Source organism: Mycetomoellerius zeteki, unplaced genomic scaffold (genome assembly GCF_001594055.1).
Source record: "Mycetomoellerius zeteki isolate Tzet28-1 unplaced genomic scaffold, Tzet1.0 scaffold64, whole genome shotgun sequence".
Lineage (NCBI taxonomy): Eukaryota > Metazoa > Arthropoda > Insecta > Hymenoptera > Formicidae > Mycetomoellerius > Mycetomoellerius zeteki.
Genome location: NW_017257654.1, coordinates 968,737 through 994,022, shown reverse-complemented (window position 1 = coordinate 994,022; position 25,286 = coordinate 968,737). Strand labels below are relative to the sequence as shown.

General features: G+C 36.8%; 2 protein-coding genes across 6 annotated transcripts in view; one reads left to right on the top strand and one right to left on the bottom strand.

Moving 5' to 3' along the window:
• The window catches only part of tn (tripartite motif containing protein thin), a 47,481-nt gene extending 33,887 nt beyond the window's left edge, over positions 1-13,594 (top strand). The window contains 5 exon segments of the mRNA XM_018457570.1: positions 8,164-8,700; positions 9,642-9,803; positions 10,701-10,857; positions 11,877-12,158; positions 12,892-13,594. Of these exon segments, the coding sequence (XP_018313072.1) occupies positions 8,164-8,700; positions 9,642-9,803; positions 10,701-10,857; positions 11,877-12,158; positions 12,892-13,323 (1,570 nt within the window). The 3' untranslated portion in view covers positions 13,324-13,594.
• Positions 13,595-22,708: 9,114 nt separating this feature from the next.
• The window catches only part of Camta (Calmodulin-binding transcription activator), a 56,829-nt gene continuing 54,251 nt past the window's right edge, over positions 22,709-25,286 (bottom strand). For 4 of the 5 annotated variants that reach the window (XM_018457608.1, XM_018457610.1, XM_018457611.1 and 1 more), the window contains 2 exons: positions 25,131-25,286; positions 22,709-23,675 (listed from right to left, as the gene is read on the bottom strand). In XM_018457608.1, the coding sequence (XP_018313110.1) occupies positions 23,537-23,675; positions 25,131-25,286 (295 nt within the window). In that variant the 3' untranslated portion in view covers positions 22,709-23,536. Of the gene's footprint in view, positions 23,676-24,883; positions 24,909-25,130 lie in introns of all 5 variants that reach the window. The other variant, XM_018457609.1, reaches the window with a different exon arrangement.

The window sequence follows — 25,286 nt, the reverse complement described above, 5'->3', positions numbered from 1 at the left end:
GAGATGTCACTAGAACCGAGTCCGCGAACGAAGCGATTGGGTTCGACGGGATCGAAGATACGGGCGACATCGACGAGAACGGGTGGGTTATACTTGACGACGACGACGACGACGACAATGACGACGATGAGCTTGACGAAGAGCTCGTAGAGGCTAACAGCGCGCAGGAAAACACGATTCGTTCTCAAACGATTGACTTCGTAGACTCAAAAAAAACTAACATTGAGAATGGTGCGTTAGTCGCGGACGTTAAGCGGTCGAAGGGCACCGAGCAGTCAGGGCCCGACGAGCACGAGGAAACGCCCGGTGCCAGTATGAGTGTACCGATGCAAATGGTAACCACCGTCTTCTGTGTGTCCGTACTGTGTTACAGCATTCTAACGAATCTGTTCCCCTAAATCCGTCGAGCTCTCTCCCTGACGTTACGCAAATACAAGTATCCTCCGGGTCCTCTCACACTTTCTCTTTGTCTCCCGCGTCGTCTCGGATCCGGCATTCAGGATGAAAGACCATGGACTTTGCACAAGCTTACGCAGTAATTGACGGGACTGTCTTGCCGCGAGTAACGATGCAGCAGTTTTCTGAGGGGAATACTCCATCTCTCGTTTACTTCACCAAAATGTTCCCAGCAAACACCAATTAGCAGGAACATAACTATTAATCATAATTTCGCACTCAACAATATAATTGTAATGTAACATATTATATTATAGTTATATTGTTGAGTGGAAAATTATAACTTACATGTTATTGCTGGTGTTTGCTGGATTAACTTTATATTATGTTTAAATTGTGATTAGACTTTTGATTTGTTTCGTAAGACGTATAATTTATAGAAATTTCGTAGATTATATGATATTTAATTCGTAGAAAATATCGTAGCTTTTTAAATTGTTTGGCTCTTTTACTGCTTAATTGAAATAGAAGAAAATAGTTTCAAAGCTCTTACTAATTATAAGTATTTAACAAATTATGCGAGTATTAACGAATATCATTATACACATCCGAATTCCAATTAATATATCCGAAAATAATCATATTCTAATTAATTTTTGAAATTAAACATCTCAGAATCAAACAACATAAAAAATTAATCGATTAATAATATTACGATAGGAAATTTGAGGGAAATAATGAGATTGTAGAGAAATATAAATCGCGAAAAGAGAGAGACTGCTGCTCGAAACTCACGCATCTTGCGTTTCCTCTGGCCGATGCCGTAAAAAGGCCGGCCGGAGAACATTTATGAAACGTAGCTATTTGTCCACGTTATGCACACGGTAAACCTGCATTTTTATACATTGTGATAGTCGTAATTACGGCCGAGCGCCATTGTTCCTATTATATTTGTCGATCCGCGAAGCGTGACCTCGCGTTGCTGAAATACGGTAGCTTCGCGTTTTCTTTGCCCTGCGAGTGCAACGCACACGCATATATTATTGTCACATCTCAGGTAGAACATAAAATCATAAGATCAAAATGACATAAAATAGCAGTCATTTTAGGTAAATTTATAATAATATCACTCGATAAACTTTTAACGATGATTTTGTGATTAATTTAACATGAAAATGATTTTTAAGTAATTTTTTAATTAACTAAAATATTACTTACAAACTATTGTCATGTTAAAAATTGATAACAAAATCGACGTCAAAAGTGTATTGAATGATATCATTATGATTTTCTTTGAAATGACTTCTATTTGATGTCATCTTGATCTTCTTATGGTTTTGTGTTCTATCTGGGATTCGGTAGTGAGACATTGGCTACGTTGAATCGAAAAAGTAGCTTTGTAGCTGTTGTAAGATTCTTCAATAGTTGGTTTATATTTTTAGATCCTTTGAGGAACTAGAAACAAGATCCAATGATGTTAAAGAATCTTATCAATAGTTGCAAAGCTGCTTTCTCTGCTGAACGCAGCCATTCTTAAATTCGCCGCTTTCGCATTGAGCTTGTTAAAGCCATACCTAAGAAAAAGAGGTAGAAACGCCAGACGTTGGCGGTCGATCCGCGGTGGCCAGGCACCGCGGATCGACCGCCTCCGCACGCGCGTCGCGTTATCTATCATAAGTTTTGTACTCTCTCCTTATAGCGAATAGGCTTACGTCACAGTTTGTCGGTGTGGTAAATAAACTGCATTTCTTTGTGATAACTCGTATTATTTATTTCCCTCTCAACCGTCCTCAGTATCAACGCGATAATAAATACAAAGTATCAGATCCCTCCTGCAAATCTTGTTCGTGTAATTCCAGTTTTTTCCAGTTTTTCCATTTTTTCGTTTTTTTCCTAGCTATGTCCACTATTTCCTCTATCACCTTTCACTTTCTGTCCCGAAATATTTCAGATTCTTACGTTCTCTAGTCCCCAATAATGTTTACTGTCCCTGTCCATATGTGTCATCAATGAAATACCAAAGAACGGGATACGATAAGTACGAGAAGAATGCATATTTATTTATTACACTAACAAATTGTACGCTAGGATCGTATCGTTATTGATTGATGGACGTCGATGATCGACAGATGGAAACGGCAGTCCAGATTCGTGTTTCGAGCGTGAGATTATACCTATTCATTATCGGAATGTTTTTCAAAAAGTGATCTTTATGCGCATTTAAATCTCGCGATGTTGGTCCACATTCGTACCTAAACATATTATACCTAACTTTTTTCAATAGTCGTTTACTTATTTTTTAAATTCTATAGTATATATATTTTGTAGTAACATACACCATATATGCTAAATACACATTTAAAGGCGCATTTATCGACAAATAAATAACTGTTAAATTCATAATGTCAAATTATATTGAATTTTCGATATTTTTAATTATTTCTATAGATCGCCACTGCTTCTATTCAATATATCATTAATTTAACTAAAACAATGGAAATTTAACTAAAACTCAAACAATTCAAGAATTTGACTCAAATTTAATTTATTATTTACCATTTTATACATTAATACATTGTTTATTTTAAAACTAAGCAATTCAACCACAGAAATTAATTGATTTACATTTTGACATGGCAGTTAAAAATAAATAAATGTTATTTAACTCAAAGGCTATTGTTCCTTTGATGTTTAACGGACCGTTATTATTTCTCTGATACGTGATTTTCTTTTTAATTTTTTATTTCTTTGGACATGTAACGATTTAACATTATATTGTGATGTAATTCCATTTTTTGGCATCTATTTAAAATCTTCCCCCGTTACAACAAAATAACAAACAGAGGTGAAATGGTTACGTTGCATAAGAATCACTTTTGAGATTCATTCTGAATGTTTCGTGAAATTCTTGCTAATTTGCGATATAATTATCTACAAACAGACCTTTCTCGCTTTTTTACACTGAATAGCGTTTCAGACACAAGTTTCACAATATTGCATGACGTTTTAATTTATGACATCAATTTCTTTGTGCACTCTTCAAAACGCATGCGTGCTCATTTCTACTGAAACATTATTTCAAGAATATGGTCAAGTAGTAGAACATTGGATCGATTACAAGTAGGTATAAAGGAAATGGAATACAAAGAAAATTCCTTCGGATGGATTGCTTTTCGATAGCAGAATTATTTTTCGGAAAATTCGCTACAAACTTAGAAACTCCATAGAAAAATCTGTGTACTTCACACTATACAATATAACTTGTAACTAATTCATTGCAGTTCTCCATTATGCAATTCGGTCGCGCATTCCGTTATTTTTGCGAATAATAATTTGTTGTAAAAATTAAAATATCAAACAGTTGTATAATTTTTAAAAAATTTCCATGATAATTAATAACTAATTAAAATATCATTTAGATTATAATTAATATGTTCGATATAAATTTTAGATATATTTTTTAATAACAGAGACAGTTCTAATGATGACATTAAAAACTTTATTTGTGATATTAACTTTATTATATTTTATTTCAAATGGAGACTACATTGTTTTTTTCTTAAACTCTACAGTAAAAATATAGTCGAACCTCTTCAATATAACCTCCACTATAAAAATAGACTTGCGTCGTCGAAAATGGATTACTGCATAATGTTAGACGATATTCTTAGCACGTTGCACCCCGCTCGCCGTTATAACGAATCGACACTGTCAAAACTTCATAGCTCCTACACAACCGTTTGGGAGAAATGTAGAATCATCGATCCACGACGCAATCTGATCTACCAGTTTCGTAAACTGGAAACTTCTTACTTCATGACACGTAGGTTCTACCGATGCACTGGGACCCGACCTAATATGAGCGAAATACGAACTTAGTTGGGAGAGGTTCAGTGCAAAGTCATACAAACCGGGCGTGCGATAAACTATGTTTATACCGAAGTTTGCGGACATTCATGAACTTTCTCAAATTCGAGCGAATCTACACAAACATTGTTTGACGCAATCCGAAAATTTCATCCACTTCGCGCCACTCTACGCAACACCAACTTTGCCCCGGGATGTTAATTACAGTTTAATACAATGAGATTTACATTTCCCTAGTTATTTGTGGTTAATCAACAATAATCATTTACAAGAGCTGTTAGTGTCTGTACCATGATTAGAGTCTTGTATGCTAGATGTCGAAACAAATTCACAATCAAAAATTTTAACGAGATAAAGTCTGAAACAGTCTAAACATTGCTTAATATTTTAAATCTTAAGTAACTTCATTAATATGTTTAGTTCTTTTCAAATTTTCCAATTATCTTGTAACAGGATTAAGGACGTTATTTTATAAGAAATAATGCATTATCGTTTCTCGGAACTAGTTTTAAAAAGAAGTGCGTTACTATTACTTACAAGTAACACTACCAACTGTCACTTGCCAATCTGGATGAAACTATGCACACTTGTTTAACATTGAAAAATATTGAACCCGTGTTTTTTTATTTTTCCCTGAAATGAATTTTAAGGGTTGAAACCTCCCCTCAACCACCTAAAAATCGCTGAATATTGGTTTTCAATAATTTTTTACTCAAATACTATCAACTTTACAGAAAAACAGCGAGAGACAAAAATTGTTTATTTTTTTCTCATAAAGTTCTGAGAATTTTTTCAGAATTTTTTAATACCGTATTTTCTCGTGTTGGTAAAAATAGTTGCCAATAAGAAAATGCAGTACTAAAAAGTTGATATTAAAAATTGATATAAAAAAATTCTGAAAAAATTCTTAGAGTTCTATGAGAAAAAAATAAACAATTTTTATCTCTTGTAGTTTTTTTGTAAAATTGATAGTATTTGAGTAAAAAATTATTGAAAACCAATATTCAGCGTTTTTTACGTTGAGAGGTGGTTTCAACCCTTAAAATTCATTTTGGGGAAACATAAAAAAACACGGGTTCAATATTTTTCAAAAACAAGTGTGCATAGTTTCATCCAGATTGGTAAGTGACAGTTGGATAGAGTTACTTGTCAGAAGATAACGAGTCATTATTTTTTTTGTTATTTGTAATACTGAAATAGAATATTAAATTTTAAAATTATATTATTTAATAATGAGCATTAAAATTTAAAATTTATAACTAATCTCTACATAGCAAACTTTTCTTTATATTAAATTTTCTGATTCTTCATATTAATATCTTTATTTTTAGTTTACTTATCTTTAAGAATTTACATTGTAATTAAAAAAAATAGATGCGCCCGCAAATATAGATAATAAACACTAAAATAACAAGATAAAACTAACGATTGAATTCGTTACTATTACTATAAAAATATAATAGTGTTACAGATAATTACTGTTATTGTTAGAAGAAAAAAAACGTTTATAAAGATGCTACAATTAACGTACTACTTTCCAACTTTCCTGTCTTGTAATTAGCAGCTCTAACTTTCGTTTTTCGATAATAATGCTTACGAGAATAATGTGCATGACAAATCATAAAGTAAAATACTTATCTGCATATTCACCGTAGTCATGTATACAGGATGTCTCACGAATCTGTGATAAAAAGTGCGGCACATCGGTGGTTCCCGATAGTTGCACTCATCCATGGAGCTGGAATCGAATCAGATCAGTGGCTGCTTCGTAAGCATTAGATCTTTTTTTCAAATTAAAGCCAAAAGCGTAAAAAAAACCCGCAGTGTCACGATCCGACAAGTGTAATGACATCTTCTAGTATAAATTGCTCACTGACGATGAACGCTTCCGGCAAGTGTACAGACCACACTTCAGACGCAATTAGCATAGAAATTAATTATACTGATCTCGCAGCTTATTTCATTGTTATCTCGTTGAATTAATATACTCGAGATGATGTTATGTAATAATAATGATTTTCCATATCTGTAATAATGCTTTGACCGATAAGAGGGAAAACTTCAACAGGTATTTCGCAAAGCATTACCTGTGTGCCCTCATTATTTGTCGTTTGTATACGCTATGTGAATCCGCAAAGTCATCTGACATGACGTTGATGCGCCCACACTTTCTGTACAACAACTCGAGATTGCAAGAATTTTGTATATCACGGACAATGAATAGATTCGCGGACAATCAAATGCAAATCTCGTTCTCATAAGCTTAATCCTATAAACGAGATAATAGTACCGACACAAAGTCTACCAACATGTACATGAAAAGCAGTTAGTTCCTTAACTTCGTTACTGTGTTACCCCCGAACTCATTAGCGTATGCAATTTACGACACGCCTGTGTATTATTGTGTCTTTTAATATTCGCGTGCAGTGCGCACGCCTCAGTTTCGCATAAATAGCGTTTCCTGCGGGCACTATACAAAATAAGTTTAATGTAGTACGTTGGTAATTGGTAAATACGTCATTTGTTATTTATTTACGGCGTACTGGGGTTTAATCAGTATAGTACTAATTTTGCAAAATGGCAATAATTACGGACATAATTTTCAATGAATTACTTCCTCCGAATGTCGAGTATTTTTTTTCCAATGAATACCCATATACATATATATGTGTATGTATATATGTATATATTGATGTGTGTGTGTGTGTGTGTGTGTGTGTGTGTGTGTGTGTGTATACACACCCTTTGTCTTCATGAATGTATAACAAAATTACCGCTAATTAGTGCAGTTATAATGATAAATGTGCAAGGCGCACAGGCGAGGCACTTCTTTCGGCCATTTTTACTTTGAAAGACTTTTTCAATTAAAACAAGATATAGATTTTCTATTTGGTCGTGTTCACCGATAAACGTTTTAGTTATATGATATTGCGTCCATAAGCGCGTCCATTTGCACACCGCAACCTACACTACGCGGTACGCATGCACCAAAATAGTCCGATGCGAGGTCTCATTCGAAAATACGACCGCAGAGACTGTTCGCTCTCACGATGGGTATCGTCTTTCCTATGTGCGTGTTGGGGTCGAAGCACTCTCACCTACCTTTCAATATTTAGGGCAATTACCTAAAATCTACTTGAATTCAGCTTGAATGATCGCGGTACAGATCGAGCAAGAAAAATAGGGTACTCGAGAATAATTAAAAAATTCTGTCGAGAAACTTGATCGCCAGAAAATATGAAGAAACTAAAAACTGACTGTATTATTAATTGGATTATCGGTTGATGTTTCAAAAATTTGAGAAACGTTCGGGGTAATTCGAATATCCATTCATAGATACATTAACAAAAATATTTTAGAGAACGTGATAATAGAAAACTTAATTGTTGTTTTAACATTTTTACAATTAACAACGAACCTATTGTGCTTAGACAGTCCACATCTAGTAAATATATGATGCAAGAAGATAAGACAAGATTATAAATACTACTCTTTCATTGCTGCTTAATTATGCTAGTATTTTACAGTAATTACTTGTATAAATGTTATTGTTAGATTAAATGCGTACGTGTCAAATGGAAGTTTGCTTTTGTATAAATAGCTATACGCCATAAAGAATCTTTTATCAAATTTTAAACCGCAACTTTTATAATTAATGCTCAAGATGTGTTGTTTGAAAAAATTAAATTAATAATTTTTTATCTTAAATTTTGGCTATCTTAAAATTGATTATAACAGATAAATTATTCTCTCAAAGACTGAAAGATCGTAAAATTGTTTTCGTATCTACCGTAAAGATATTTTTGCAAGAGTAAAATAATTCCATCTCGCGGTATTAACATAAAATGAAAAAATTCTTAATGCAGATGAACTGAGCGGGTTGTTTGCCTGATGTTTCAGATTCTTGAACAAGAGCAGGAGTCAGGCGGCAATGATGGCATCTCGCGAACGGGAACGTGAACGCGAACGTGAACGTGAACGTGAACGCGAACGTGAACGTGAACGCGAGCGAGAGCGAGAGCGCGAGCGCGAGCGAGAACGCGACCGAGACGTGGACGCGGAGATCGACTCGCCCTTGTCGACGAGATCTCGCTACGCAGCTTTGAAGGAACGCCGACAACGTCTTGCCCGTTCCAGAAGCTCGCACAATTTTGGCGGCGACGACCTTGACCTGGACGAAGAACCACCGTCCCCAACAACCCAGTCGCCGAATGCTTACCTGGCGGCGAAGTACGGCGCCGGCTCCGAACTGGCACGGAGTCGCAGCACCCACGCCCTAAAGTCAAGAGAGCCGAGCCCGGAACGTGATCGACCGGGCACGGAAAAGGATGGCGCGGCATTGAGCTCTTGGGCCAGATACCTCAAGAATAAATACGGTAACCGCACCACCAAGGACAAGGAACCGCCCTCCTCGTCCTCCACGATACCTTCGTCCAGGTGGGCTCGAGTACAGAATTTTTACTGAGCGAATACGAGACGCAACGTGGAAAAACAGAGAGCGAGCACGATCTTTGAAATTTGTCGGAGCTTCATGTTTGTTGTAAACATGTATTTGACGAAGCCCCCACGCACGATTGTAATTAATTGTCTATTTTCCACATAATGAATATAAATTACGAATCACATTGCAAATAGCATAATATACAATGACGTATAGTATCAATAAAGCTTTAATCGCATTGTACGCACAATGGCTCAGAATATTATGTACGCATTGGAATCAATGTAATTATTAGGCATATCACCATATTTATTGCAGATTACGTCAATGCGCTAGTTTAATGCAGCATGATACAGAACGTTACTATTATGAAAGAAAACGAAATAGCGATCCGATTATATCCATAATTAATTATTATCAGAGATTAATATGGCAAGCTTAATATGCTAAGAGAGAAAAATTTATAATTATTATAATTTAGTTGTAATTTATCAGTCGTTTTTGGTACCAATTATATATTTTTGGTAGAATATAAATATTACTATAAAAATATAATTATTACAATTAACATTATAACAGTTGTAACTATAAACAAGATTTTGATAACATTGGTAAAATCTATATTTTATGCTTTTCTGCTGACTCTGTTTTTTCATATTTGATATTGAAAACGTCACGGCACGTTATTTTTGTACAGTCAAAAGGACTTGTTTTATGAAAATCTAAATGTGATGAATTCTTCCCGTAAATAAATCTTCCTAAGAAATAAGCTGATGTCGTTTATCATCATTTTAACGTCAAATGACTGCATCAAAATAACGATGAATAACTTGGCAACGCGAACAAATTGATAATCATAAATACTATAATAAATACTTTTCTCTCATTGTCAATGCAAATACGAAATTTCATACGAATGTCAAAATAATTTCTTCAGCACCAGCGCGGCTTCGCGAAGGTTGTCGTTAGGTTTGCCTTTAAGGCACACCGGGCAAACATCCTTTGAATCTTCCGACGACGACCAAAAAAACCCGTCAGGCTCCCCCACGTCCCCTACAGCAGCTCCCGTTATACCCGCGGCAGCAGGTTCCTCCACTAGGTAAGTCTTAATCACATTAAATTACGTAAAGACACAGGAGATGACGTAAAAGCGCATCTCAAATATCTACTTACATAATTACGTTACGTAAAAGACAATATAAAAACAAGAGACAAGACAATTTGACAATTCTGGCGTCTCAATTTTCTTTTTTACGACATTACAAATGTTTTCTTCAAAGTTTACGAATGAAAGCGTCGTATCTTCGCGAGATTCAATTTAGAAAACGACTGAATGCGAGCCGCGAAGTTTTGCTCGGCTTTCCTGTTCCTATTGGCGAAACTTGTATCTGAGTAAGAGAAGCAAGTTTCCCTGTAATCTGCTTTTCCTCTAGTTCATAGAAAGGACGAGAGGTACTACCTGTTAGAAAGAACGCATGTGGCTTTCTAAATATTCCACGGACAAGCATGCGCTTGAACTGCGAGAGGTCCGTCGGCGAGAAACCAGCCATTGCAATCAAAACACTTTATCCTCGTTATCTGCTGCGCTGCTCTCCCCGGGACTTCTCTCGCGGCCATAATTCTCAAAGATCTACCGCTGTTTCTACTGGAGTGAAACATCGCGTCTCTCTTGAAAAGTGGATTTACGAAAAACATTCCTCTAAGAACAGCGTCACACACAATGAAGATACAGAGCTCCACTATATCCGAGTTTGCTTCTTTCGCTTCCTCCCTTGCGCTTTCTCTCTCCCCCTCTTCTCGCAAACTTTTCTTAATACAATAGGGTTTCGGGAGTTTTATTAGATGAAGAATAACTACGTTCATCATGTGAATGTTTGCGCGTAACCGCATGATTAACTATGCGACCGGACAATTCTTTGGAGAGATTCATAACTGCCCGGAAGATGGAAAATCTTCACGTAATGAGCTTTATTGACCGTTCGTTAATTGATTCTAGCAATGGTCGGAGGAGTCATTACTTGCTGAAGCGGCGGCAGCTGTTTAAGTTTGGGATGCGGGGGAGCGAAGCCGGATGCTTTACCTGGCCGAGAGGCCTCGCGGTCGGCCCGGACAACTCCATCGTCGTGGCCGACAGCTCCAACCATCGTGTTCAAGTAAGTCGTTCTTCTAATTTCAAAATTGGTCGTCCTTAATCACGTTTAACCATACAACGTTATTGAGAGTATTGCTGCACTGAGAAAAATTTCTAGTTGAAAATAGACGAATCAGAAGATTCTGATCATATCAATCAGAATTCCAGTCATCATAATTGAACATCTGCTTATCTCGACTAGAATGTGAATTGATACCTTATAAATTTTACGTCAGAGGAAATAGGCTACTTTTAATTAACAGAAGATTTCCATACGTTTTAATAACAAGATATTATATTTATAATGTAAACCTTTATTATAGATACAACTTAATTATTAACTTAAAAGGAAAGGAAGAACAAGCACGCTCAAATTTTGAAATGATACGGAATATGTGTTAAATGTGTGTCTCCGCATAACTTTCATCAATAAAATATATAACACAAAACTGCTTAAAAATTGAAATCACTTATCATGATCTGTTATAATATTGATCACCAGGGATACAAACTGATGACGGAATTTTTTAATGCTTATCCTAGCTTTTAGCCTAATAGATTGGACCTCTTGATGATTAACTAATACACAACTTAGTCGCTCACTTGCACATTAAATTTACATACTATCGTTCTAGAGTTAAATACAATATTAAATACGGGAAGTGAAATTATTTGACAGATCAATTGGTGTAATAAACTTTCAACGATAAAACTATTAATTATTAGAAAACTGATAGAAAATTACATTATTTGTAAAAAAAATTGTAATTCTGACTCGTTCTGCCGCACAGTAATTTCTCCAATTCAATATCGACAATATGTGTGCCTCGATAAATCAATCGCGTCGCTTAAAGCAATAATAGTTAACCCGATATGAGTTCATAAAGCTGAAGTATGAAGGATTTTACGAGCGCCAGCATAATATCGACAACCGTAAATAAGATGCGGGAAAAAATTCCTCGTCCTAGTCTTGGTTATTGCGGTCGGCCGATTTTAGTATCGGCCCTCGACGTAAACGACCGTGTACCGTTCGGTCCGCAGGTATTCGACGGTAATGGGAACTTCATAAAGGAGTTCGGAACGTACGGCAGCAACGAGGGTGAGTTCGATTGCCTTGCCGGGGTGGCTGTAAACCGGATCGGGCAGTACATCATCGCGGACCGCTACAACCACAGGATCCAGGTGCTCGATCCATCCGGCCGCTTCCTACGGGCCTTCGGCTCTCAGGGAACCGCTGATGGCCGATTCAATTATCCGTGGGGCATCACCACCGACGCCCTCGGATTCATCTACGTATGCGACAAGGAGAATCACCGCGTGCAGGTGCGTACCTTATTGCAGAGCTAATCGAATAATAAATGTCAGTCAGCTAATTAATCATTTGAAAGAATGTTGATTAACATAAAATTCTATTTTGCTCACTCGGAAATATTTTCTTGATAATATTATCAGATAAGATAAAATTGCAGACAGCGAGGAGAAATAAGTTTAATAAATTTCAATGTTTTATCTCTTTAATTCACCGGAATGAATGCAAAAATCTATAACATGGTTATACTGACACTTGGTTTATGAAACCCATTTAATATGTGTTGATTAAAAAGTAGTAATTGATTTCAAGGAACAAAATATGACACTAAATATTAATAAAATATAATAAAAGACACTAAATATTAAGTTTATTTTAATAATAAGCGAATTTGCAAATGTAACAAAAAATTAAATTATTTGATATTTTTATGTAAAATGGCAATTGCTGTAATGATACAAGAATTAAGAACTAATAGTAAATCCACATATGATAATTATAACTATTTTTATATTAACATTACTTTACAAAGAAAATTGAATTATTTTACTTTTAGAATCTTTGTTGCCTAAACAATCACTGCAGTAAGTCAATAGATCCACCATCAGGTGCTGAAAGATATAATTGAGTAGGTCCAATTGATCCATGTCAGCTCCGGAGAATGAATTGTGATTATTAAAAGCACTGCATCTTAAGCTAGCTTCAGTAATACTATTTGACCACTTTGGAATACCTGACTGTTCGCAGGTATTTCAATCAGACGGTACGTTTGTGGGTAAGTTCGGCTCGTGCGGTAGCGGACGCGGCCAGTTAGAACACCCGCACTACATCGCGGTGAGCAATACCAATCGAGTGATCGTCAGCGATGGCAACAATCACCGCGTGCAAATATTTGACGTGAATGGCCGCGTGTTGACGTCCTTCGGCTCGGAGGGCTCAGACGAGGGCCAGTTCAAGTTTCCGCGGGGTGTCGCCGTTGACGATCAAGGCTACATCATCGTCGCCGACTCTGGCAACAATCGTATACAGATTTTCAGCCCCGACGGCGCTTTCCTCAAGTCCTTCGGCTGTTGGGGCAGCGGCGATGGTGAATTCAAAGGTCTCGAGGGTGTCGCCGTCACGTCAACAGGCAACATCGTTGTTTGCGATCGCGAGAATCACCGGGTTCAAGTATTCTGAGTTCGTCGATTATTAACACTGAAGGAACTCTGATCTTTTAGCAAACGGATACCTATCGTGTTGGCCGATATTTGCGTTTATTAGGGGAAAGTGGGGAAACTGTGCGCTGCGGGTAATTGTGCTCATCCTGGTTTGGTACTTTTCCAATGGATGAAGACATCACTGTGCTGAAATTTTTACGCAGGATGTTGTCCTCTTAAGATATAACTACAAAATATGATACAACGTAAATACGTTGCTATCCAGAGAAATACAAAAAAGTAAAATCACATCTTTTCTTGTTATTTTAGCATTCAGAAAATAAGGTGGTAAGTCCGTATTTTTAATTTGTTTGTTTAAAGTTGCATACGTTATTAAAATAAGTTATTATGTGCGTCTTTTGAGCTGTTATTTATTAAGTTTGGTTAAGAAATATTGCAGTAATCGTATTTCATATCGAGTCGGGTCGTGGCGGACAACTGTGCGGAGGCGTTTCGAAATGCGCACAATTACCCATCTTTCATATATAATATTATATGACTAGCACTAATTTTTTCGTTTTTTCTTTGCATTATTATTTTATTTTGCCATTTTATTTTGCCAAAGTCTATGTGCATTATTATTATATTAGTTTTGTATTTTTGCTTAATATATATAATATATATTTAAAAGATATTAAATATATATTTATATTGCAATATATATATTTTCTGATTTCTTTGTCAACATTCCACAATTCATTTATTTCTTACAACTTTTGTTTTGCGCACAATTATCCGACGCGCGAGAAATTTTTTCGCTTTTCCGTTTTTTTTTTTTTTTTTTTTTTGGTTAAATACAACCTTATTGAATGAAAATCTGTTCAATATGAGGATACGTAATGATAGAAGAATGTTTATAGTTTCTATTTCCATACTTGTATCGCTTTGAACTTGGAAAACCATTCTAGGACAATAAATTTCTCTTAGATGCGCACAATTCACCCACTTTCCCCTAGTACTTTTAATGATGAGCAAATATTTAGAAAATATATTTTTAGACAACATATTTGGATAAAAGAATACATTAATGTGTACAAGTCTGAAATAAATATCTGCGAAGTCGAATGCCAATAATTTCCAATAGTTTATTTGCACAGACTTTTCAATCTAAAATTGCTAATGAATATTTAGCAAAGCTCGAAATCGAAAAAAAAAATAAGAAGGAAATAACATAATTTTATTATAGAGGGTAAATTATGTGGTATGGTAATTTTATATTAAAATTAATATATACAATATTTCGAAAAATATATTTCAATATTGGATTTTTCAATTTAGTGATTTTTAATAGATTTTTTTGTACATGTTTTATTAAATTTGTTTCTAAATTAAAAGATGAGATGTTATTACACACATAGTCTGTTTCATTCATTCGCTATAAATATTAACATAGACTTTTTTTATTTACCGCTGAGATAATTGGAAACTCTCTCGTGTAAATCTTGTGAAGCTTGTTATATTTTATTTCACTCTTCATTGTCTAGAAAATAACTTTCATTATCTGAACATAATAAATTCATCGCATTCATGTAGTCTAACAAAATGAAGCGCGAAAATAGTCTCCGCTGCAAAGTGATGACTTTCACCTCTCCATGAATAAAAAAAAATCTATTGTCGTAAAAACAAAAACGATTATTTATCACAGATTGCATATATATTAATTATAAATAATTAACTCTGATTGTGATGTGCGTGAAATTTTGAATTTAGTATTTCCGTTGCTGAGATTAATGAAATAATTTGTCTTTACTAATATTATTTTTACACAGAATTGATTTATTATGTAATGAACAATTTGAGAGAAAGCTCATAAATTTTGATGATTATTTACCCTCTTTCTATTTTTCTCGTTTTGCGATCATTGGAACCGCTGGTGGAAATTGACAGAATAGAAAATACCAGGAATTTTCTGTTTCGAGCTAATTTCTTTATTATTAAAAAATTGCCGAATACACACACACAAGCCAATCTCCCCGCGTTTCGAATTGCGAAACACGTAGATCTGCCATTGCTTTTCTGCGGTTTACCGCGGATAGTTCCTCGTGTCACTTTGACGAATATTGGATTCATATACTCGCGTGCACGACGTGATATAGGATGAAAGAAATAACGAAACGGACGGAATGGCAGAGAGAAAAGCTTGAAAAGAAAAAAATAGAATAGCAATCGTATCGACGAGCGCAACGACGCGTGAATAGAATCGCTCGGCAGCGAGCGGTCCAAATTCTCGGAGAAAATCTTTTGAACCCCGGTCGATTCTCTGCTTTGAAAAATACGCACGGCCATGTTTGTCTCTTCCCTGTCTATCTCATATCCGCTATCTCTCCTGCCTGTCTATCTCCTTCTCGTACACGCACGATATCCGAGCGACTTAATTTAATTTATATGCAAAGTGACAGTAAATAAAGTTTGTACCGTTTGTATGCTTTAAATAAACTGTTGCGGAAGGAAGACGACAAGGTAAATCTTTTCTGAACCTCTTGGTCTTCGGGATGTATTATTTTTTGCGTTCTCTGTGAAACAGTACAGACAGTTTAGATAAAGCGAGAAAGGATTATTACTTCTGTACTATGAATACGATCGTTAAATTTAGCGGTTCGCGAAGTCTTGGTTCGGTACTCCACTCGAGAGAAATAAGCAGTTGGAACTGGAAGTTTGTCTTAGTATCAATAGAAGCTCTACAAGCAACTTCTACGACGTATTCTAAGATCATTATTTGCTCGGATATTCCTTTAACTTGCCGTAATTATATTATTCGCTATATCCTGGTCCAGACGTTACTACAATATCCGGTGTTCATACTAAATCAGCTCTCGCATTCTTTTATTACGGTTTAATTAACGAAGGAAAATTGTTCACAACGTAATCTCTCCAACACTCAATTTTTCTATTTTCCAACAATGTTTTTTAACAAAGTGTATAATTTTTCTCGTAATTTACTAAAGGATTTACTATGACCGCGCATCCTACTTTATTATTTGTAAATATTCTGAAACTTATAATTACCTGAACATTAGCGATAATTATCAAAGTGTCATCTAAAATGTTTCGGAGAAGAGCCGCAAGAAAAATAAGTAGATCAGGAAGGGGGTGAGACAAGTAAAAAGGTGAGTAGGGCAAGTGAAAAGTAAGTATGAGTCAATAAATATATAATTTATTAAATGCAATGTGATGAAATGGTGTAACAATAGAGGGGCGGGCGAAACGACGACCGTTAATGATCGCCGCGAAGGCGGATAAGAGATAATACGCCACCCCCGCCCGGCGCCCCCCGGAGATCGGAAATATAGATAAAATATTTTCGTTATTATTTACAATATTAGTCGAACGTTAGTCAATAAATAATAAACAGTGGCATAATTCCTTTATTTAATAATATAATTTAATTATATATATAATATATATAATATTACGCTTGCGATAATAAAAATATTACAAGAGATGGAGCCTTTATCGTTATTCGTTTCCGCTAGTAAAATCTAGCACGTACGTGCCACATCTACGCGTCGTCCTCGTTCCGAAATTTCCTGATTTCGGGTACTCGATCTCGATTACTCGATCTCTCGTCAGGCGATTACGCAGTAATAACGTGAGAGGATCGAGATTCTTCGCGACCGCCCGAATTTCGAAACGCGGAAACGCCAAGAGCGGATTGATGTCGAAATAGCCGTCGAAACCATCATCAACATTCCGGGAAAATTGCGCTCACTCTCTCTTACATTCTCTCATTCTCCCTCTCTCTCATTCTCATTCTCTCATTCTCTTTCTCTCCCTCTCTTTCTTTCTCCCCATCGCGAAAAAAATCGACGATGGGACTGAACAACAAATGGCAAATCAGCTCGATTCTCGACGTACGTGGAGAAATGATTTTCGCAACGCGTCAGATTATCACAACGAAATACACGCGACATGCTTGGACGTTATCAATCGTCGAGCGGAGTAAAAAGGCTGTGTGTGCGTGTGTGTGTGCGCGTGTGGGTGTGTGTGTGTGTGTGTGTGTGTGTGTGTGTGTGTGTGTGTGTGTGTGTGTGTGTGTGTGTGTGTGTGCCCAGACAGCACAGATCGCTCCAGCAATATTGCAGCAGCATTGTAACGTTGCAATATTGCAGTGTTAACATTGAAAACGTTACTGCAGTAGTTGCAGTCCGTTGTTCACTGGTAATACTAATAATCTCTAGTTTACGTTACGTATACTGTAGATTTTCAGTATTCATGGTGAATACTGAACGTAGCCATTGTCTCAAGTTTCCGTGCTGTATGGGTGTCTTTTGTGTTTCGTATATGTTTATATGGTATGTAAACGCCGCCACGCGAGACTGGGAGTTGTGTCGTATGTAGGATCAGGCAGGCAGCAAGCAGGTACAAAGTGACCGTCGCGACGAAGGAACAACGTATCTTTGGGTCTCTGTAACTCTTCGTGTGTCCCAAAGCAGGACAAGTCACAATAACGTGTCAAAATGATATTAAAATGAATTGTGATTGATTGAAAAGTGACTTTTACTCAAGGAACACACCAACTCAAGAGAAAGTCAAAGTGACTTTATTTTGACGCCATGAAAGTCGAAATAATGATTTTTTGTTACCAAATTTGACTGTTTACTGGCGTTAAGAATGAAAATAAAGTCAAAATGGTACGTTCAAATTAATCGGAAATGAAATTGAAAAATGACTCATAATGATCATTTCGGAATAATTTTGATATCATGATGACTTGTTCTGCTTAGGTATGTTCCTTGAGTATAATAGTAGTCATTTTAGAATCATTTTGACGTCATTTTGGTGTCATGATGACTTGTGCTCTGTTTGGATCTGTGGTACTTCGTGTAACTTCGTATAGTACTTCATACTATAATTCTGTGTTTTCGTGTGTTTCCTGGTATCCCCGGTGTCTGTACAAATAGTGGTAGGCACCGATCCGATCGTTTCGACCCTTTCGACATCGTGCAACGCGCGTTGGACGCCGCGTGTTCGCGCGATCGCGAACCCGTGTCCCGCCGTGCCCTGCCACGCGATAAACTCCGGATGACCGTGCCGAACATTTCGATTCTTCTTTTTCTTTTTTTTTCTATTTTGTAAAAAATATACGCAAGAGCTTCAGCGAGAGATATATTAGGCTGCGTTCGGAAACGTTATCCAAGCAGAACCACAAGTATACATTATGATATCAAAATGATGTCAAAATGATTCCAAAATGATTATTAAAAGTCATTTTTTAATCATTTCTGATTCTGACATTTTGACATTATCGTGACTAGTTCTACTTGGGTATCCGGATGTCCCCGTATATCACCTTATTCTTCTTTAACATTGGGTGATAAAACGATACATGGAAGCACTCGGATAACGTTTTCGAATGTAACCACGGTGATGCTCGGAGCCGTGACGGAACCACTTCCGCTTCGGCGCTTGCGGTCCTCGAAACCGCGATATCCCACATCCCGACACGCCAAAGCGTACTTCCGATTTGCAGTGTCAAAACTCGCCCTTTCGCATCCCCCGTGATTTCGGGGATACGCGATTCTTGAAACACGGTTTCGCGGTAGGGCCGGTAGGTTTCTGGCGGGCTCGCGACAGCGAAAACCGCACGGGCAAGCCCCGTAAAAACGCGCTGTCTCGTGCGATTCTGAAGAAATGGACAATTGGAAATATCTCGAATCTCTATAGCGCGAATCTCGATCGTTCCTGATTTTTAGAAGAAGAATTAATTCCTGTTAGTTTTAATCTTGCTTTTAATAGTCCGCTATTAATATACCTACTGATTCGTCTCTGCATCTAGAGAGTAGTTTGAAAAGTGGCATGAGATAGAATGTGTTATAGGTATCTTTCTTTTTTTTCTCATTATTTCCCATCTGTTGTATCGAGATTAATTGAGTAATAAAGTTATAATTATTTATTTAATTAATTAAAGTGGCAGCAGTTAGGCCATGCGGCTCCTATCATCTAGTCGTCTTTGACTCTTGGCTTCCTTACGTAGAATTTAAAAATTTTTTTTTCTCCTTTACTTATTAAACTTCTTTATATTTTGAGAATAATTTGTATTATAAATGACTTTTAAAGTTTATGTATTCATCGAAGCGCCTATCCTAGCGATGTCTTTAATTAAAATTACTCTTTTTCTCAGCAGTCTCCTCCCTTCTCGTTTCCTCTCCTCGTCCCATCTCTCAGCCCTTGGCCTAATGAATTTCGTTCAGCTTGCCCTCGGTGTACGTGGTTAATTATGTAATGAAAGTGGAGCAACGGCGAAACTTCGGAAATCTCGCGCGGTGTCGGTGTATCATTCCCTGTCCGCCGTTCCGCGGGTAAAAAATATTGTATTCAACTTGTCTTGCGAAGACCCTGATGAAAAGCGAACAGTGCACCCCGTCCTCGATCGGTTGCGTATGATTGCGCCGAGGACTTCGTCTTTCCGCCGAGACCGCGCGCGTGCCGTATCGTCTTTCTTCATTATTTTTTAAACTCGGAACCTGATTGCCACGCATAACGACAAGCCCGACTAACTAGAATTATCCCTAACTTGAGACTTTATTCATCATCATCGTCGTCGTCGTTATCGTTAACGCCTCTCGTGCCCGCTACGTTTATAATCGCTAGCCCTCGTTTAATTAGATTCTTAAATATGTAATAAGCAAAAATATGAATATATATAATAATAGTTTTTCTTGTATATATAATAATTATTATTATTTTACTCATTTTTTTAAGTATTTCGATAGGATCGTGATTATTTTAATTAATTAACAATGATTAAAAGAGTGTAAGAATTTGTTATCTTTCCTTCTTCCTTCCTTCCTTCCTTCCTTCCCTCCCTCCTTCCTTCCTCTTCCCCGCCCTCCTCCTGCTTCCCGCGTACGCCTCTCTTTTTAATAACTAATAACCCTTTAAGCTTAATGGCATGAAAATGCTCGTTGGAATTGACTCATGTGTACAATATATATTGTGGTAATACCCCATCTCGCGCTCCGCAATTACATCGCTCTATTAGATCTCACAATCCGCTGTGAGTTCTGCGAAACACACCCCGAGGGGAGAGGGTCGATATGGGTTAATTTACTGTCTCGAAGAAATTCGGCAATTCGAAATTCCGCAGCATCCTTTACATTTTTTTTTTTACGACGCGCGGTATCGACGCATTACTCCCCCGACAGATCCCGCACGGCGTAATATCGGCTCGCCACATTATCTCTCGGATCCTCTATCTATCCGTTTGTCTGTCTGTCTGTCTCCGTTTCTTCTTTTCACACTTCAGAGCGAGAGCTCCCGCGTGCGTAAACACGCACACGGAGACGTACGTCGGAGACACGTGGATTTTTATCTCCGTCTCCCCTTGTCCCTTGCGCGGAAATACTTTCTTGGATCACCATTAATTTATCACAATAGACGTTTGTCCACTCGATCAAAACTTTGAACGCCGGGACAATTCACGCCCTTCGCGCGCCGTGCAATCGCGCGCGTCCGCAATCAACTACCCTTAATTTAACCGCTAATTATATCTTTACGCTAGAGAACCTTTAAAAAAATCCCCTATCGGAGAGAGAAATAGTAGGTAGTTTTTTTTTGTAACAATGTAATCGACTAGCTTACGTTCTAAAAAGTAACTCTACGAAGTTGATTATACTGTGACTAGCACAGCCCGTGGATGAAGTTGCGCCCTTTGGACGAAGGGCCAGTTCATTTTTTTTCTCTTTTCTCTTTTCTTTTTTCTTTTAATTCTCCTGTAATAATTCCTTCCTCTTTTCGCTTGCTCCTCGCTCTATTTCCCACTATTTGCTTTCTCTAAAATTTTCTAAAATCAAAGTATAGCACTTTTCGTTCACTTTGCGTCTCTTAAGGAAAACGAATATCGTACACGAAAGAGATCGTTTCTGCCACGTTATGAATGACAATTTCTCATCTAATTATGTACAGTAGATTCTCCATGCTGCGCTATTAGATTTGCACTAAATGATGTAGAAATGCGGTGCCCAGCTTCGCGTATCGATTAAATTTAACTATATCTCTTATAAAAATATAGAAAAAATGTATAGCTCGAAAGAAACCGATCAAAATAAAAAATCTAACCTCGTAAAGTCGTAAAGCGATAATATTTTAACTGTGTCGTAATTCGTATTTGGAATTTCACTTTCGCTTTTCATATCCGAGAATTATTTTATCTATCATTAAAATATAATTCATTAGTACTTTTAAAATCAATGTCACGTCGCTCCTTCATATTCTGATTGTTCACTCATTAATTATCTAACTATCTAGCGTCAATTAAACTCAAAATCAAATATAAATAAAAATGTACTAGGAAACAATTTCGAAAAAGTTTAAACTAGGGCTCTAATTTTATTCCGTTTTTCGAAAATGCGTGTAAACGTAAAACGTTTATCCGTTTATATTCGCTTTCAAAAAAACGTTTATTTGAAGGTAAATGTTTGTTTACACGTTTAATTAGCATATCCGTTTATAAAAGAAACATTTTTCCGAATATACGTGTTTTATTATACATTTAAACGAAAATACATTTACATGTATATTTAACATATCCATCTATGAAAAACATCTTTTCGAATATTTTAACGTTTTTTAATAAAATTAAAAATCGAATTTTTTGCATTTTCTCAATTCGTCACACTCCTTAATAAAGGGATAAACGTTTATATAAAAAAAGTGAAAATATTCGGAAAAACAATTCTAATAAACGGATGTGCTAATTATATGTGTAAACGTGTTTTCGTTTAAACGTATAATAGTTAATTACACGTATATTCGGAAAAACGTTTTTAATAAACGGATATACTAATTATACGTGTAAACATATTTTCGTTTAAACGTATAATAGCGAGCCCTAGTTTAAACATATAGGTAAAGATTTCATATAAACTTAGGATAATTTTCCTTCGATTAAGGTTGCTGTCTTTTTTCGCAGATGCTATCCTTTCTCGATACATCGCGTAGCCGCAGTTTCATCTAAATCGATTAGAATGATACATTTAGAAGTAAAAATCGATGAGAACATACCATAAAGAAGAGTGAAAAATATTACTTGTTTCCTATGCAAGATTATACAGTGCGTAATCACGTCGAAAAAACAACATAATAATTTCTACATAAAAATTTCTTTGTTCTAAAAAATGATAAAATTATGTCAATATGAACAGTATAATATTGATGACGCAAGTCGATAGAATTCTCTTTTTTTAGGTAAAAACAATCTTTAATTTCTATAGTATCTCATTTTTATTGTTTCAAAAATTACAAGATTTAATAAATTAAATTTAAAGTGAATTTGCATATTATAAATTACTAAAAATAAACACCGCATTTCATCATGTTACATGTTACAATTTTCAAAATTCATGTAATCAGTTTATGTGTTCTTCGTTCAAAGAAGGCACGAATCCGATCGACCGGTGTCATCAAAAGAGAAACACATTATTTATAAAGAGCCTCGAAGAAATATTTCGTTCCGAAAAGACCTTTGGTTTCCCGTACAATTTCCCGATGACAAATTCGCAAGTTATTTGAACCTACGAAAGCGACAACGATTTTGTGCGATTCAGCTCGGTGCATACAAGGATTTAATAAAATATCACGGGAACGGCTCGTCAACTTCGATGTTGTCGCGATGTATAGCAAGGAATCAACTTATATGTCGGACTAAGCGGATCTCGTACTCTCTTGAAGAGACACGATACGCTGGATACATATGTCTTACATTTTAAGCGAGAGGAGAAACTGTATTCTACAAGCTTTTTCAGTCGATCGATCTCGTATAGATTTTTAGCAAACCCACTTACGATAGGCTCGCCTATTTACTGCTACTCCAATACTCGCTCGAAGAAGATGCAGGGACGCGTAGAGTGCGTAAGATACAAGCGAAATGAACGAGCGATCGAGAATAAGACGCGGTGTTAACTCAATAACAGTGTGAGGGACAAAAAAGATTGAATAGGTAAAGACTTGATGTTGGTCAACCATCGGGTACGCAAATCAGAGACGCAGAGAACAAAACCGTATTATCATCCGTGTCGTACGTCTGGTACCCTCTCGTAATAGTTGTAGTCGTCGTTAACGACCTCGCATACTCCTTCAGAGCATCGCGACGGCCGTTCCGGGACGTCGTTCACTAACAGCTCTCGTCACCGGCCGTTATTTCGCTACCGAATTGTCGTCGCCGCTGCTCCGCGTGCCGTTGGATTGACTGTCAACTAGGTGACCCCCGGGCTGGCGACTACTAGGCTGGCCCCTGGGCTAGATGAGGGCGAGCTTTGGGGGACAGCAGCCGCCCGTGAAATGACCGCTGGCAGCCTCCCGCTCCCGTTTGCGACGGCCTTGGCGTTCTGCAGCCTGATTCAAGAAATATACGCTTTATATAAAACACGCATCGTTCGCGCGTGAGTGCACACGTGACATCGAATGATCAGGCAGTATCAAAGACATAGCTAGAGAATGGATTGCGCGATCCGTATCTAAGTAGTGTATCAAATGTGGTCGACAATAATGAGAGAGAGAGATCGTGGAAGACGGCCAATCTCCCTCTCATTCTCTTTCCCATTATACCGTTGAATGGAAAGAGATACAGATTGGCCGTCTTCCACGGTCCCTCTCTCTTACTTTTATCGACCATTTTGATCACGGATCGCACAGTCTATTCTCTATGTTTTTAGGCAATATATACCGGAAGGCAAACAAACGCATCTATCATATAAGCGCTCCTTTTAATACTTTGCGACTTCTCGTTGACGGACAAAAATTCACCGGACAATAATAATTAAAAAATTTAGAAATCATAGTTCGAATTGTTTGAGAAAGATGTTTGTTTTTTTTCTAAAAGAAAATAATAAGTGTCTATAATATATACATTATTAAGTATATTATACTTAATTATTATATTATACTTAATACTGTATATAATATACATTATATACAGTATTAAGATTATTTCTAAATTAGTAAGTATGTGAATTTAATATTTGTTTTACTAAATATTCACATTATTCACTATTGAAAAATGAATACTTATATTAATTCCGATACCTCGTGAAAATGTTTAAGTTATTCAAAATTATAATATATACCAAAGCCGTAGCAAAATACAAATGCTAGTTTTTAAGTTGTTGGAACATGCGATACATTTTATCCGTCTACGAGTTATTAGCAAAATGATTATCGAGCAATTCGCAGGTTCTATGTCGCTAAGCGATGAATACGATTTTGTACAAATCCACAAAATATACCATTCAAACAATAAACGCGAAGCATCGGCAAATATATGAGACACAATATGACACGTATAATATCTAATTTCCGGTATATAGATGTGTAACTCGTTAATTTGTGTGTCGTGAAACAGAGTGCAGATAGAGAGAGAGAGAGAGGGGGACGGAGAGAGGGAGAGAGATGACGACGATGACGACGAAAGCGTTAACTCCTTCCGACATAGATGAAACAGGAACGAGAGAAAGAGAGAAGGGGAGAGGAGAGGAAGAGAGAAAGAGATGCAAACAAGCAGTTTTGCTGAAAAACAATTGTCCAATTATAAGATCTTTACTTACCGGTCGTGAATCGTCCCACGACAAGCTGCATTAGTGACACACAGAAGAGGAAGACTTTAGAACTTTTACACTTCGTCTTTTTCGTTTTTTTTCGGTACGATAAGAAGCCTTTCGTGTGCTAACAAAAAGTCTCTACTACATAAACTAATGTGCGTGCATATCGTTGCAACAGGAAATGCAGCACTATACACACGCACGCACGCACGCACACGCACACGCACACAATCATACGTAAGAGGATACTAACTTGATCTTGGACTGCCGCATGAACTGTTGGATCTTCCTCGCTGCCTGATGAGCCGCCTGCTGATGGACCGCCTGTTGCCTCGCGCTGGCCGAGCCCGGCCGCGAGCGATAATTTCGATAGTTGTTCTGAATCACCAGCGCTGCCTTTGTGGCTTGC